This window comes from Cyprinus carpio, chromosome B8 (genome assembly GCF_018340385.1).
Source record: "Cyprinus carpio isolate SPL01 chromosome B8, ASM1834038v1, whole genome shotgun sequence".
Classification (NCBI taxonomy): Eukaryota; Metazoa; Chordata; class Actinopteri; order Cypriniformes; family Cyprinidae; genus Cyprinus; species Cyprinus carpio.
In genome coordinates this window covers 16051343-16068770 of record NC_056604.1, presented here as the reverse complement: position 1 = coordinate 16068770, position 17428 = coordinate 16051343, and the positions used below count along the sequence as shown (strand labels likewise).

At 36.5% G+C, this 17428-nt stretch overlaps 2 protein-coding genes across 3 annotated transcripts in view; one reads left to right on the top strand and one right to left on the bottom strand.

Moving 5' to 3' along the window:
- The window catches only part of ralgps1 (Ral GEF with PH domain and SH3 binding motif 1), a 79793-nt gene that overhangs the window by 20665 nt on the left and 41700 nt on the right, over positions 1-17428 (top strand). The window lies entirely within an intron of this gene.
- Positions 642-17377, bottom strand: LOC109080263 (angiopoietin-related protein 2-like). Of its 2 annotated transcripts, none has more exons than XM_042729969.1 (5): positions 16742-17377; positions 8512-9391; positions 2804-2997; positions 1731-2001; positions 642-1638 (listed from the first exon to the last, which is right to left on the bottom strand). In XM_042729969.1, exons 2-5 carry the CDS (start codon positions 9377-9379, stop codon positions 1439-1441), a joined length of 1533 nt encoding a protein of 510 aa, XP_042585903.1. In that variant the 5' UTR covers positions 9380-9391; positions 16742-17377; the 3' UTR covers positions 642-1438. The 2 variants fall into 2 exon arrangements, with proteins under 2 accessions (XP_042585903.1, XP_042585902.1); XM_042729968.1 differs by having other exon boundaries at positions 16753-17377.

Genomic DNA, 17428 nt, shown 5'->3' with positions numbered 1-17428 from the left:
GCAAACAAAAAAAAATAAAAAAATAAAAAAATAACCTGACTAAACCAATCTACTTTCCAAACATCTGTACAGCTTTTTTTAGTTTAAAGCTGTGGTCAAATTTACCATTTTTCCACAAACTACGAATTTTCTACAATTATTTGAAAATGACTGGTTTTAAAGTGACTTCTGTACAGCTGTACAGCTTCTAAACAGCTGACAACAGACAATGGACATTTTTGCCTGCAAATTTTTCTGAAATTTTTGCAAATTTGATCTTAGATCATTAAAATAAATGTAATCATGTCACACGGATCTAATGACCTGGAGATAAAATAACTAATAAAAGCAAAGTCATTTATTATTGTTTTTTATTAATTTCAATCAAAATGTTACATTTTTGATTCCTCTTGATTTCCAATCATAGATGGGACAAATTAAATTAGATTAAATTGTGGCAGCAAGCCACATATACAGGTACTCAGTGTAGCTTGTTATATTTATATTTGTATAACATTTACCTAGTCAAAGAGCAAATTTGTTTTATGTAGTATTTTTGAATGAATTGCTTGTGCTTTTCACATAAATGTGTCATGGCCATTATGCAGCAGAACAACTACAGCTGTAGTAGACCGATGTTCAATCCATTCACAGACAAACCCTGTAGCTGTACATCCTTTATTGCAACAGTATGACAGTGCTTGGGGAAATCAGTTACACTTACAGTATATTACAAATGACACATTATTTTCAACAATATTACGTTTGTATGTACATAAACATGTTGGATCTTCATTTGACACCAACAGCTAATTTACACAGTAAATACAGTTTAGATGGAGCAATTGATGACTGTTTTAAGATGTGTGTTTTATGTTCAATTGTGCATTAACTACAGCATTACATGAATTTTAAACATGATATTCCTGAAATAAATTATGAGTCATTCATCTCATCAGGAAATATATGTTCTCATAGCTTTGAGTAAACTAGAAAAGCATAAGCTATTTATCACTGGATTGGATGTCCTGTGTCTTAGTTATAACAATGAATGAGTATTGATCAGAGATATTTTTTAAAATATTTAACAAAATAATTCTAAACCACAGACGACAGATTCACAACTGCGCTGTATGTTTAAAGATGAACAGGTTTCACTTGATTTGATTAAACAAGAGTGAAAAAAGAACATCCTAGTGACAATTATTGTAAGGGAAACTGGCCAATTTATCACACTTCATTTTTTTGTGTTGTAAATAGCATTCTTTTGTAGTCCATAACAATTTTGGTGTTCCTTCTCAATTACATCAACCAAGACACTGTTGTCCTTTTGCCACATATCTTATTTAACTATGTTACATATGAAGCCAAACCACAATCTAAATGAATTGCACTTTATAGGGTGAACGGCGAGCATTGGGGAGCAGTTATCGGTTCATTCCCTGTGTTTATGTGCTGCTCAGTGGAAGGTATTGGGGTTGGGTCGTATCATCATCACAACCTTCTTAAGAGAGTAGGCACCTCCTCTAAATTCAGCCCAGTACACGCCGTCCTGATAGCGGCTGCGGTAGTGACCTCCTCTGTACCACACACCATTCAGATTTGAGTGGGCGCAGGCATTATACCACCAGCCTCCCTTTTGATAGTGGGCACAGTTGCCTGAGAAAAGAAATCATGTTTTTTTTTTTTTTTTTTGGTAAGATGGGTCAATAAATAAATTATAAAATCTAATAGCTAAATTTTACTGATACCTGTGTATACATCATGATCTCTGTCCAGAGTGGTGAACTGCTTCCCGTTGTGCCAAGTTAGGGAGTCACCGGCATTGCCATGGTAGCGGCCCACCCTGAGCCTATAGAAGTCACTTTCAGGTTCAAGGCGGAAACTTGCGTACTCTGCAAATGTCTTGCGTCCAGACCAGTCTTCTAAGTTGACCAGCAGCTTATAGTTCCCTTGGCTGGTTATCCAGTATATGTTCTCCAGACCCAGCCAATACTCTCCATCGATGTTTCCAAAGCCTTGCTGTAATAAAACAGAGGAGCGCCTGCCATTGAGTATTTGATGGACCAAGTAAAATATTTCTTTTAGTATACATTACTTAGTCTATGTTATTTTGTCATGTCCTTGAGGCTGAAAAATGACATTTGCTGTAGGGTTTGTTCTTCTCTCTCTCTTTCTCTCTTGTTTTACTAGTAAGCCTTTCATTAGCCAGCACATTCTTTGCATCGATCGGCATCTTTTTGAGTCAGTGAAGCACTTGTAATTCCGGCTTTCCTTGTGTTTAATACTGTATCTGCAGGGCTTTGAAGACATGTTTGTTTTGTACTTGGCAAGGGTTCAAATGAAGTTTTTTTCAAATTCCCTGAACTAACAGTGTTTCTGTTGTACACTTTGAATAAGAACTCCCAACACATTGTTGATATATCAGTATATTACATACTGTATATGTCATACATAAAGCATACATATTAATGTTCAGAGAATAATTGAGTACGTTTTTATTTGCATCAAGGCATTTCAGCACAGTGTGGTAGTTTCTGCTTGGCATATGCTTCTCATTAAACCTCTTTAAGTGCATGGCTCTGTATGTTCACTTCCATACGGTTTAGTTTATGTGTAGAGTTATAGGCGTAAAAGGTAAAACATAAGCAAGTTGTTACCACAGAAACATAAATTTACTTGTTTGTTGAATTTACCACCATTGGTAAAGGAAGGCATATATCACCTCTCTGTATGTTAAATTGTACTGCTCATTTACCCTATTTTTACATTTATCTACCAAAACGTCATGAACGTAGTAATTTATCATCCAGAATTGGCTCACCTTATATGTCTCCCAGTTTCTGAAGAAGTTGACGGAGCCATCCATTCTTCTCTGGATGACCGTCCAGCCGCCAGGATCCTGTCTTTGATCGCACCACACCTGCATCAGTTTGTTAGTATTCTCCGGCTTCACCAGGTGCATGCCACTGTTAGTGTGACCGTCCTCCAGAGCCTCCAGACAATCCTTCCAGGGACCTTGACAAAAAAATCATTGAGAATTTACCCCATTCGAGATGTATCTATCCCCTTATACTACATTCTCAGAGAAGCTGTATCTTTTTATATAGAAAGCCTCCTGCCTGTTGCTGGCAGATCTCATGGTAGGAATATGACACTGTGATGGACAGAAATACTCTTTGACTTGAAGGGAAATTCAGGTGCAAAGCTGAAACAATTGTATAATCAAAGGAAGTCATACTCAGGATCCCCTGTATGCCTTTCTCAGTTGCATCTACTCCCGCTAAGTCTCTTGTTCTTCCGTGGCACAGCTGGAAAACCTCTTAACGTAAGAAGAGGATTGACCTTGGCTGCCATTCTGGCCTGGGAAGTTGCCTCTGCTGTTCCAGCCAAACATAACGCTGGCACGGATGCCAAAGAAAGGCCCAGTTGATAAATAATGCAGTAGCAAGAAGATTAGCAAGCACTTCCAAAGTTCCCTGGGAATAGAGCAGTGTTTTTATAGGGACGTGTCAAAAATGGCTCCAATTTTCATAGTTTTCCAATGAGAACCAGAAGAACATCCATAATTTAGCTGTCTTCAAAATCATTCCCTGATCCAATTTTTTTTTTTTTTTTTTTTTGTCTGATCTTTTTTAAATAGTAAACACAGGTTGATACTCACCCTGGTGGGGAAAAAAAATCATCTTAAACCAGACTAAGCTGGTCGTCTCCTACCCTGGGCACTAAACCATCTTGGAGGAAGACCAGCAAAGGAGAAATTTTCATGCTAGTCTAGGCTGGTTTATGCTGGTTTGTCTACCAAATGGAGCAGCACAAATATGCTATTCACTAGTAAAACCTAACTGGTGAAGCTGATTATAAACATTAAATTGGATTTATATGATGATTTTTTTTTTCAGGTGGGAAAGCAGTCACACTTAAACAAAACCTTAGACTTAATCTCTTGGAGCAGATGATCTTGCATGTTCCATTATATTTTGTGTATTTTAACCGTGTTTTCCTTACTGTCAGATCTGGCAGACAGCCTTTTAGTTATCTGACATCTCCGCCCCAAAGCACTTTTGAGGCCTTGCGGTTTACTTACAGTAGTCTGGAATATTTTAGTGTTAACTCTCATCTTGTAGCTTGTAAAAAGTAGGCCTCATGCCCGACGGTTGGCCCTCACTCACAGTCACTCCAACCCCTTCATGACTCTGGATGGTACTTTTACAAATGAGCTGGCTGTGTCTTGTACCAAAACGCATGCAATACTTTTTTCCAGTCAGTTTCATTTATAACAGTACTTATAATTCACACTCTTAGAATTAAGATATTTTTGCCTGCATTATTGATAATAGACCCCAGACCTCTGGTTACATAGCCTCCAGTATACAGTCAACTGAGCCGGGTTGTGTCTGTGTTTCTGAAATCTCTCTGGCTGGCTGATTTTCACTGCGTGCCAGAATAGGAGCCATCACACTACCTGACAAATTTAAGATAACAACACAGACGGGGCTCATTAGCCTCTTACCGTGAATAAAACTGAAACCATTCCAACATTCCCAGTCCCAGGAGGAGCATATTAATCAGCTTTTTTATTGGGTCAGTAGATTTTTTTTTTTTTTTTTTTTTTTTTATCTCAAGGGACATATATCTAAATGTGTTTAATCTATGTGACGCTTGTTATTACAGTATATTTTAGCATATGTGTTTATTCAATTATTAGTAGTAGTAGTAGTAATCATATTATTAATAGCAATAAGTAAATAAAAATAATATTTCAAATGAGTGATGTGTAATATATAATAAATATTCAATAATGTTTTTTGTATAACATTAACATTATATAATATACAATTCAACTTTTTTTTTTTCGTTACATGCAGTACCAGTCAAAAGTTTTTGAACAGTAAGATTTTTTATGTTTTTTAATAATTAAAGAATTCTCTTCTGCTCACCCACTCTGCATTTTTTTAAATCCACAATACAGCAATAGCAGTGCTATTGTGGAATATTTTTACTGTTTAAAATAATTGCTTTCTATTTGAATATATTTTTAAAAATTTATTTATTCCTGTGATCAAATCGAGATTTTCAGCATCATAACTCCAGTCTTCAGTGTCACATAATCCTTCAGAAATCATTTTAATATGGTGATTTGCTATTCAAGAAACATTTTTATTATTGTTGTTGTTGTTATTATCAGTAGTTAAAATACTTGAGTACATTTTTTTTTCAGGATTCTTTGATGAATAGAAATAAATGATAGAATAGGATGAAATTATAGAAATTCATATTAATATTAATTAATATTGTTATTATTAATATTAATTAATATTAATATAATTTTATTTAGCAAGGATGCTTTAAATTGATCAAAAGTGATGATAAAGACATTTATAGTGTTATAAAAGATTTCTATTTCAGATAAATGCTGTTCATCAGAGAAACCTGAAAAAATTATACTCCACTGTTTTATTATTTAATAATAATAATAATAATATAATAATAATAATGTTTTTTAAGCAGCAAGAATCAGAATATTAGAATAATTTCTGAAGGATCATAACTGGAGTAAGAATGCTAAAAATTCAGCTTGGAAATCACTGGAATACAATACATTTTAAAATGTATTCATGTAGAAAACAGTTATTTTAAACTTTTACTGTTTTTACTGTACTTTGGATCAAATAAATGTAGGCTTGGTGAGCAGAAGAGACTTATTTAAAAAATCTTACTGTTCAAAAACCTGGTAGTGCATATAAAATATCTTAACATTTTGTATTTATTATTGATTTTTTTATTTTTATTTTTATTTTTTTTATAATTACCATTTCTATAAGACCTTTGAACCTCATTCTATTTCTGTTATGCAAATTTAGTTTTTATTCTGTATTAGAGGCTTTATCAGTGTTTTGTGCCAAATTCTGAGTACATTTTGATTCATGAAAAGCACCTCATTCCACATTCTTTGCCTCATTATCTTGGAGCCACCAATGTCTTGCTCTCCCTTGGAGAAGTCTGCTTGTCAGCAAATTAGAAACTCATTTTAAGCTCCCTTCTGTTTAATTGGTCGTAGAACATTTTACACCATGGAAACTTGCCACTTAATGCAAAATTAGTGCCAAAACAAGTATTTAAAAAAAGAAAGAAAGAAAGAAATTGAGACAGGAACAGAACAGAATAGCTGAAAGCAGGTTCAAAGGTACATTATTTGAATCATTTGTTTCTAATTAGAATAGTGATATTAATGAGTGTATGAGTCATTTTTAAATTCCTGTCACATTTGCTGTTTTACAGTGACAATATTTTGGTTTACTTGTTCAGGGGGCTTTATGGAGAGACGTTTCAATAAAGCCAGCTGTTATGTCTGCAGACAAATGGACAAAGTTTAGATTAGGCGTGTATGAGAGATGGAATGAGAGACATTCTGAACAAAAACAGTCTAATGGGCGACAGTGGAAAGAAAATCGGCTTCTCACTACAAAGATTGTAGCTAACATTCACAGAGATAAATGAGGTGTTGAACTGGAGATGATCACAAATCCATCAAGTGAAGTGAACTTTAGAGGAGATATGGTAGGAAGAAGGGAGTAAGAGGAAACCGAGAGGCCTTACAGATTTCCAGTGGTGTGGGTCATGTTAAAACAACTTGGCAAATCCATCAGCAGACCATTTCTCATGAAGCCACAGATCTGATAAAGCTCAGTGTTTGTGTGGGATGTCTGGGTCGCGCATGTCTGGTAACACTGGAATAAATGACTTCATTTCAACAGAGTCCTGCTTCCCTCCCTACCCTGCTCTTTCTCCAGTCATCTTATTTCCTTTTCATCACTGCAGCTTTACTATCACAACCAATGTTGTTTTTTGTCAGATCAAGCCTTGTATGTGTGCAAACACCAAAAAACACGCACAAAAGTTGGCTCTTTTAACATCCACTTAGGACCTCTTTCATATACATGTATGCTTCTAAAATCTTAAGGTGCATCTTAAATTTTGTGGTCAAAAGCAGTCCATTGCAGCAAGTTCGCATGACCAACTTAAACCTGTTCTTCCAACCTCACACAAAATGTTTGATCGCCTAGATTTTGCCCATGAAAATTTGCAGAACAATATATACTATATATGAATGATATTCTTATATATTAATATATATATATATATATTTATATTTTTTTTTATTTTTTTTATTTATGTTTTTTTATGTATTTTATGTAAATTGATGTTAATTGTTAATTAGGATTAACATTTATACACATTTACAGTTTAAATGCAGCCTGTGATGGCTCGTCCTTATGCCATTTCCAAACTCAGTCAATGTAGACTTTTTCTGACAGTCTTCTTTCCTTACTTTTTTTTGTCTTCTGTCCAGAATCTTTCTCAATTTCCTTCCAGAGCTCTTTTTCGTACTGTAGTCCTATTGTAAAAGCTTGACTCTTTTAATGAGGAGAGTTTGTGTAACCTTTCTCTATTAATGCAGGCAGAACTAGCCAGGAAATTGCTCATGTCAGATGGAGTGGAAATATAGCCACTGAAAGATTCATTTTTCATTTTCGCTGTCTTAGTTTAAATAATAAATAGACCAAATATATATGTTGGTTTTGGGGTGGATGATATAAGCAAAGCATTATGATATTCTTATAATATTGCAATGCATTATGATAAACACATTGAAGAAAAGTGATTAAAAACTGCTGAAAAAAAAAAAATTAAATTTCTTTTGGATTGAGATAAAGAACAGTCATGTTCATTAAAAACAAACCGTATTTTTTGGAAAATAAAGCTTTTCTGCATGATTTATCCCTAAAAATTAGGCTTTTGATTGACTTCATTTAGATCATTTAAATCATGTCAAATGAAATGTAACATTCAGTCTGAAATTGATGAATTTTATTAAATCGATCATAAGTTTTTGTTGTCCATGTTTAACAATGCCACCCATGGGCATGACTCAATACAAAATATTGTTTATGATATTCATCATCTGACCAGATTTACAAACTAGATGTTGGCATTTCAAAGCTGAGACAACAACAGATGCTTTATTGTCACGTCCCTGTGTGGGAGCCGCTATGCAGAGAGAATTCGAGATGAATGAACTTTGATAGGCAGTGCTTAATAATGATGGACTATAAGAGAAAATTGGCACTGAAAACCTCACAAGGATAAGAGTCATCAAATGGAAATATCACGTTTTGAATTATTTAATGTCAATAACTATTGATGTTGCTTCTGACATTTCTGTACAAATTTTTCTATTTTAAAAAGTTAAAAGTCTTGGAGATCTTTTTAGACCACATTATAAATGTCTGTCATTTTCGATAAATTTAATGTGTCTTTGCTGAATGAAAGTATTAATTCCTTTTACAGAAAATCTTACTGAGCTTAAACTTTTGAAGGGTACACTTGGTGCATGTTGGCTTTGTTTTCTGTAGGAAAGTTTTGTAAAGCCTATACCCCATTTCCTGAAAATGCTAGCATTTTATTCTAATTTCAGTTTTTCCCTTCAAATAGTACATGCAACACTGGAGAAATGAAGCTGAGACTCACCGGAGGGTTTGTTTGTGGTGGATGGGCTGTGAGTTCCTCCTGGCATGGTGGGAAGTGGAGCAGGAGGCACTTTGAGGTTCTGATCGCTCTGGATCTCGTTGGTGATCTGGCTGTTACGGCTAAAGGTTGTTGGCTGGTAGGGTTTATTGAGGGGTGGTGAGGGTCTGGGTTGCGGTTGCGGTTGAGGTTGTGGTTGGGGCTGTGGTTGGACCGGGACCCTGGGTACCACAACCGGCGGTCCCCTCTGACACTGCGTCTCAAGAAGGGCAATGAGCGCTGACTGGTTATTGGCCAGTGAGGCGAGGTGCTGATACTTATGCTCCAGATCTTTATAGCGGTTTGTAAGCTGCAGCATCTCAGAGGTCTGGTTGAGGATCTTGTTCTCCAGTTGAGAGAGCTCCAGCGCGTTGTCCCTCTTGCGGATGATCTCATGCAGCAGCTGCATGTATAACTGCGTCACTCGGGAATTCATATTACGGGACTCCTTGCGCAAAAGCTTCACCTCATTGACGATGCCGCCGTCGACTTCTACAAGCTGCTGCAGAGTCTCGATTTGTCTCTTCTGCTTGTGCAGCTCAGAATTGAGGAGTTCCAGCTCCTGCTTATTGACACGGTTCTCCAGCATGGCCTCAGGCTCCTTGGAGTTCACACAGATGGCTCCCGTAACCTTTTTTTGGGGTACAATGAAGGTGTAGGAGCACTTGTCCTGCGGTGGAGGCTCTGGGGCCCGTCGTGTGCGAGAGGTCGACAGGAATTCAACCTCTGGACCTTCATCACTGCTGTCAAACTGCTGAGTGCTGCCCTCTGTTTCAGGAAACCCTTCACTCGCCAAGAGCAACACAAGCCATACTAGCGCAGGAACATCCATGACCACACACACCTGTGAATTACATGAGCGGAGAAAAAATATGTTTTTATTTATTCAAAAATATATTTTTCAAAACCTTATTAAGTAGTTTGGCATAATCTTAAGACCAAGGTTAACTAAAATTGCTTCACTGCTGCTTAATATCTTCATATCAGATTATTTGACCTTCAATGTCAAGATTAGTTTAGGTTGTGAAATATCATGTGGAGTGACTCTAAAATTGCAGTATTTATGAATTTATTAACTCATTATATTTGTGTGGACAGCAAGAAATTTCCCAATGTATGAGTTTGCCACTTCAACCAACAGAAAGCTGCTTGGTTTTAAATTGACTTCTGTGTGAGTTGTGCTCCAAATATCACTATATTATTGACAACAGACAATGGATTTTTTATTTTTTTGCCAGAGAAACTAAAATTTGACTGTACCTTAAAAAGCATACCCATGTCTTTTAAACTACATTTAAAACGTTTTTTCATGTTTTATTGAACCTCAGGTCAAGCATATATCATTCACATCACAACAATCAAAGTTGCCTTTGTGCATACAATTCCCTAAATCATTTTGGAACAGTCAGAACTTTAATCCTCAAAATATTTACTTTGATACCACTCTAAGGGTTTAAGGAAATATTTTTCCATTGAGGCCTATAGGAGGCATGAAGCTAATATTCCCCTCTATCTGTCTGAACAGGCCTTGCTTAACCAAACTAACACAACCCCAACTGATCTAGACAGGAGATCTGGCACCTCACTCAACATCTGTCACGCCAGAGAACTCATTACAACATGAGTCAGTGAGCTGCCCCTGTTTCTAACCCAGCCATGGAAGCTCTTGATCTCTGGGGACAGATTAGGTTTCACTGGGAGTAATGGTCTGGTGTTCCTCCAGCACTGATGTAGAAGCAAACAGGAGTGTGGCTGACCCTCATAGCGGGGAAATTATGAGGCTCTGTAGCCCCATATTCTGAAAGTTCTTGGCTTCACTGGAGCTTCTAGACTTGAATCTCACTCAAAAACGTTCACAGCATCCTCTCCCTCGTATGTACTCTTGGCAAAATTGATTTATTCTAGTGATTCAGTTCATCATAAATGTTTCTCTCCCAGATGTTGCGTTAGATTGTCTGATTCATTGTTATAAATCAACTTATTCAGAAAGTTCATAAAGAACATATTCCAAAAATTCACTTTGCTGCTTTGTTAAACTTCATTGTGTGTGTGTGTGTGTGTGTGTGTGTGTGTGTGTGTGTGTGTGTGTGTTTGTGTGTGTTATATATATATAAATTTAAGATTGTTCATGTTTAGAAACTGAATATTAATATTTTAAAATAACTTTCATTTAATTTTTATTTGGTTTTATTAAAAAAAATTTTTAATTTTGTTGCACTTTTGTCGTTTTTATAATTTTGTATGAATTTTTAATTTATATTACCAAAAAATGTTTTGAAAAGTTTAAGTAAACAACACTGTTGCCATAATCAGGCCAGTTCTGACCACACACACCTCATACAAAAACCATATATCCCGTGGAACAATGGAGCTGCCCCAGTTGCAGGGTGACACAGAGTGTTTAATTCTGCTGAATGGATTGTTTGGTCATCACGGGTGTCCCGGCAGGACTCTGCTTTGGTAAGCTGCCAAATGAATGAGTTCTCAATGACGGCACTTGGTTATCTGAACCTTGCCACAGGCTTGAACATCACGGAGGGAGAATGGAAAATCTGATGTAGCTCTAGTTCATACAAGCACTGGGATTTCACTCTGATTATAAGCATGTATTACATAAAATACATTGTGCAAGGCATGCATAAACCACTCCCCAAAAAAACATTTTGATTGAATTAATTAATTACTCACTTATAATGAAAATTGTTTTTTTCTTGAATAAAATAGTATTTTTGAATGAATTAAGTGAATGATTCAGTGACACACTAATAAAGACTGTCATTTGTTTTGTTCATGAATGAATCAGAGGGTGTGAACAAATCATTTGAGTGAATGATTCAGTGAAACTGTGTTTCTGAATGAATCAATTGAGTGAATGATTCAGTAATTAACTCATTACTAAAAAGAGTCACTGCTAATGCACAAACTGACAATCTGTCTGTTGTATAATAGAGCAGTTTCATGAGCTCTAATTATTAATGACCCAGATCAGAAGAATGAATTTGCATCTTACATTTTATAGATCTCTTTTTCTCCAAAAACATGTCCACAATTTTGTTCTGTCAGCCTGTTATCATCATGGCACCGAAAAAATACAAAGCTGACAGCAGAGATTTTTTGGGAATTATCTGGTGAAAAGGGGATTGCAGTGCTCATTAGTTGAGTTTTATAACATATTCTTGGAGAACAGCCAGAGGGGAGTTGGTTCAGTGTTAACTTCAGGAAGATTTTCAAAATATTAGCACTAATGGAAGTATTTTTACTGGATGAAACATTTTGCGACTAGTATTAACATCTCTGCTTGTCCAGCTGTCTCTCATTTGATGCAAACAAAATACAGGTTGTTTATTATATTGTGGTTGTTTATGCACAGTAACCACAATAACAGACATTTGCCGATGAAGTCAGCAAATGCACAGGAAACCTGCAATCTGTTTGTCCACATCATGACTTCACCACTGGGTCAGCCTATATGTATTCATCTAATAGCCAGCTTGCATTGCAAGTCTTGTTGTCTCTTTCTATTCATCCCCTTCTTTCTTCTAGCTTTGACAGGACCCTTCATGTTCTTACTGTTTAAATACACAAGAGATGATCTAAGAGCTGTTTACACAGTATCTGTCTTATTTGTGCTGCCAAACTATTTTTGTATTTCCGGCCACTGAGAAAAACATGTGAGACATAAACCTCCTGCTGTTTTCTGTCCCATTGAAAACTTGTCATTCTCATGTCCCCATTCTACTATCTGGACATGTTTTATTAAGACTCTTCAGTTGTGTTCCACTCCTCACAAACTGCTTTTGTCTCTCTAATCTTACTGACAGTTTAAGTATCTATAAAAGTATCTATAGATGTCTATTGAAAAATCAATACACAATACACAATTCTGATTGGTCAGTTGCTGCATACAGTGTTAGATATTTCTTAATATGTTTCGCCTATCACAATATGGACTAGCTCTCTCTTGTTTGTTGCGATTGTAGCATGATGTTTGTTATCAATTGCAGTACTATTTGTTTTAAATTGTTAATTTTATTTTAAGGTCTAAATCTCACGATTAACAAACCATCAACTGACTTTTGCCTCAATAAACTCCTAATATGCTGCTTATAAATAGTTAGTAAGGTAGATATTAAGTTTAGGTATAGGGTCGGATTAGCAATGTAGAATATGGTCATGCAGAATATGTGCTTTATAAGTACTAATAAACAGCCAATCTGTTGATAATAGGCATGCTAAGTTAATAGTGAGAATTGCTGCCTGTACTAAAGTGTTACTGTAATAATATTTCTGTTTTCACTGTATTTTTGATCAGATAAATGCAGCCTTGGTGGGCATGTAAGATTTTTTTAATATTTTTTTTAAAATTTTTTACAGAGTTTTAAATTTTTAAATGTTTTGAATTGTTGTAGTGTGAAAAACATAGTTTTTCTGTCTTTTTCCTGAAAGGAAAAAAATATGGTTTCCACTAAAGAGTGTATTTCATGTGAGGCTGAGGAACCCCCTCGTGCTGCTGTAACAGACCAGTAATGATAGGTTGGAGTTGGACTTGCGACTTGTTGGATGTACTGACAGAGTGTCAGACGGCCGGGGCATTGCAGCAGGCAGCATCTCGTGTGAGCTAATGCTGCGGGCGGCATGTGGTTTCACCGTGGTGTGTGAGCATGTGCCTCTGTGTGTGTCTGCATTCATGTGTTTGTGTGTGTCTAGGAAGGGGAATATCTGTGGTTTCTCTGAGTGGAACATAAGATGTGTTTGAGAACATGTGATTCAATGGAGACCCTATGTCTAAGAGCTAGGACTCCCCAACCAGCATAAAGAGACAATGGAAATGTTTTCGTCTGTGGTGAAATGTCTGTGTGAGTAGTAGGACAAGAGAAAGCACATCTGCCTAATCCACAGAGCTGTCATTACCCCTTTGGTGGGAACAAAATCCTCCAGAGTCTGTCCTTCTGACACGCACCTCGAGAAGTGTCCCGACAGGCCAAAGTGAAGTTTACCTTGTCCAGTGTTCCATTACAGATGTGGCACGACTTACAAGCTACAGCATGACTGAACGGCTTTTGAACTATTCCACATATTCCTCATAAAAGATAAAGAAACACATTTTAAAAGGGAAAGAACAATAACAGATGGAAACAAGTTCTGCCTTGTTGTGCACCATTAACAATCTACCATGGAATGCCATTTAATTCCTGAATTTGAACTGAAAATGAGGTAGCAAACAGGATGGGACTGAACCAACTAATATTAATTTCCACTGACAAGTGGCAGGATTGCTTTCTAATTACTGATAGATTTCAGCTGGTGTCTTGGCTTTTCATGCCTTATTGCACCTCCTTTTCTTCATGTGTTCAATACTTTTTCATTCAGTCATTCTACTTTATTACACAGAACTTAATTTCTGATGTAATTCCATTCATTGTATTATGCAAACACTCTTTTTTTATGAAACAGGATTCTTGGATTCTTCAAAAGATTATTTCAAAAGAACAGCATTTTTTTCCATGAAAGAACAAAAAAAAGTTCATTTCAGTATTGAACTTATTTTAGATGAGCATGTATCATTAGTTAGGGATCAAATGTATTCGTCAAGAAATAAATAGGAATAAGTTTTAAATTATCTACTTGATTAAAATAATAATTTGTTGAATTATTAATAGATTGCTAGGTCATCATCTTACTAATTAACTACAGTTTCACTAAATTTCAAAGAATTTCACATCCGGTGATTTGCTTTTCCTGTCATTCAATTCAACATGTTGTGTGTTGTGGCAAATTAATTTCTAATTCCAACTCATGATATGAAAGAGAGCCCACTCTTAAATTCTGATCTAAACCCAAAGCATTAGTGCAGTGTGCAGTCATTTACATGAGCTGTCATTACTCCTATTAGGTCTTACTGTGGTACAATCACAGTGTTTGAGTCATTGATTAGGGGCTGATGGAACACAGCTGCTTGATGTCTTCTTTCAGTCTTTTCCTCTCGCTCCATCATTCCCTTGTTTTCTCGCCTGCCCTTCTCATTTCAACCTTAGCGTGGCATTCCTTGAATTCCACCCCTCCTCATTAGGGTGAGCCAAGCTGCCATACACACACACACACACACACACACACACACACAGAGGCTGGTGAAGGCTCACCTCACACTTGTGCCTGTGTGCCCCTACAAATTATCTCTGACTGCAGACTTATATGTAGATTATCGGAGCACACAGAGTAATGAGACTAAACACAGGTCTTTCAAATGTTTAACAATGGACCTGCTTGTGCATCATTAGTGTAATGATGTTCCACAGTGTCACATTCTGTTTTAAAGGAATAGTTCACCCAAAAATGATGCTATTGTGTACTTAACAGAATGTTTAAGTCGCCCTTTCCCATAAAAGTATTTAGTGACTTAAACTTTCAAGCTAGCATAAAATGCCCTAAAAGTTATCTGCCAAGTTTTGAGTTGTAATTTACCAGAACGTTATATTAACTTTTAGATATTTTATTTTTTAGGTCGTTTTTGTGATCTCATTAGAAAATGCAGAATATTTATTTATTTAATTTCAATTTGGTTTTTTTGTGTGTTTTTTTTAAGTGTCTTATGCTCACTGGGGCTGCATTTAGTTTATCAAAAACACAATAGAGCATAATAAATGTAGTTTATTTTTTTTATTTTTTTAAGTTTGAACAGTATACAGTATATTAATAATGTACTGGGAGCATCTAAAATAAGCATTTTATCTACAGAAAACTTTAGGCATTTGTAAATATTTGCGAATCCTTTCAGATTAATTGAATATTGAATTCCTGCAATTAATAAATTGATTTTATTGTATTTGTTACATGCAATTTAATAAAGAAATTAAGCGTAATAATACAAATAACAGAAATAAAAACATTTGAAACTTTCTAAAGTTGTGCATATGTTAATACTTCTACATTTTAGGTACCATAAATACACCCACATTGTACCATTCAGCATATCTAAATGTACTTAAATATATTTGCAAAGTTTATGTACAAATACCTGCAGATAGTAATGAGGTCAGACTGCTAGACAGACGCTGCACCCAGACGGACCCCCAGTATGAGAAAGATAGATTTATTTAGGTAAGACTCTATGATAGCTTTCATTAAAACGTTTTCATGAATATGTTATAATTAGAAAATATAAGTAGTTAATAATCAGAGAATACAAGCAAATTCTTCCTATGTTATCCTCTCTGCGAACCCCTGGAATACCTTCAAGGACCCCTAGTTGAAAACCCATTGTATAAGCAATCCTGAGGGCTTTGTATACAGTTGCAATTATGAGCTTTGTGTATTTTGTTGCCATGGCATGCCCGTCAATAAAGAGAGTACTAAAGATTAGTCAGACTTTGAAATCATATTCACCCATAAACTCGCTCTTGTTCAAACAGAACCGGGGCTGAACAAAGCCCGATTCAGAAGTCTGCCTCCGTTCCGATTACTACAGATGGGAAAAAAAGCTTCCTGGGGAATAAAACAAAGAGTCACATCAACAGTCAACTCTCTAGCATCCTGTCCCTGCAAATCATTTTGCTCTGGGATTGGGATGTGTAGCTTACTTTACCTCCCTCCATCCCTGTCTTGCATCCCTCTTCTTTTCCTTTCTCAAATCCTAAAAACCTAAAAAATTCAATCATAAAACTGAAAAAACTCTTTTAATGCTGTTTTAAACCACTTTTTAAATTCTTTGTCCATCATTCACACCTAAGCTTATTTGTAAACCTGTCTAGACTCTCTTAGAGCACACGGGGAACGACTCTTTTGGTCTGAATGCCTGCAGATGTCATTGTTCACGTGTCTGCTTTGTAGTCTCCAATTGTGTCTGGGACCCTCATTGATAACAATCATTGTGTGTTTATTACCAATTAACTGCCCATTGCTGCTAAAACACCCCGTCTCCAAATCTTTCACTTCCATTGTCCTCAACAAGCCCAGCAAAGATTATCTCTCAGAACGAAATGTCACCCGAGGCGACAGATGTTATCCATACAACCATGACAACAGCGGAGTGGGAGGTTGAAGCTTAAAAACAATTACCCAAGCATATAGAACATCCCGTGATCTCAGCACGTTACAAAGAGGCAAGATTAAAAAGATTCCAAGATTAGCACATGCATTGTGGTGAGCCGGATGCAATTACACATGTTTAGAGAGCAAGCAGAGCCTCAGGGCTCACCTTAGGCTTACCAGATGATTCCAGTCTATTGCACAGCACCCTCTTGAAAGCTGTCAATGTCCAGGAGAAACCGTATGAAGTGCCTCTGTGGAAATAGTCATCACAACTTGCAGAAATTGCTCTGTGGGGTTTCCCTCTCTCTCGGTCTGTCGTAATCCCCCACTGTCTCTCTTTTGTTAGTATGTCCTCGGTGTCAGTGGAAAGGTCTTCAGTCTTAAAGCCCTAAATTAAACACCTCTGTCTGTGTAGCGACGCAAAGCCTCTCTCAAGAACCACTTCAAGCGCTCTTCTCAGGGAGATAGGAGTGAAATGATAAATGCATATTAAGCTAAATGAAAAGTCCTTAAAATTCAATCAAAGTGACTTTCAAGATAGCAAGTCCTTGGGAGTCTTTTAAAATGTTCACGGTCAAGTATTTCAAGGAGATGTTAAAGAGGGCTTTGAAGACCTCAGAAGATCAGCAGATATGTATGTTAAGTGCTGTAGGTTCCTCTGGGTTTTGAAGGCAATGAAAGTCCACCAGCATGTTCTTCTCAGCCCTCTGAAGAGTTTGTGTGTTCCCTGTCACTCTTACTGGACTAAGTCCATCACCTCTGTTGCACTAACTCTTTCTGCTCCTCTCTCTCTCCCTCTCTTCTTTACAACAGGCAGTGGATTTGGGGTTGGTCCACCCCCTCTCCACTCTCT

What these genes read in the sequence shown, in the direction of transcription:
- LOC109080263 (XM_042729969.1), bottom strand. Translation starts at nt 9,379, where the DNA reads ATGGATGTTCCTGCGCTAGTATGGCTTGTGTTGCTCTTGGCGAGTGAA. An exon ending in CACCACAAACAAACCCTCCG is followed by an intron (nt 2,998 to 8,511) that starts GTGAGTCTCAGC and finishes TTTTTTGTCAAG; the next exon opens with GTCCCTGGAAGGATTGTCTG. An exon ending in GAAACTGGGAGACATATAAG is followed by an intron (nt 2,002 to 2,803) that starts GTGAGCCAATTC and finishes GTTTTATTACAG; the next exon opens with CAAGGCTTTGGAAACATCGA.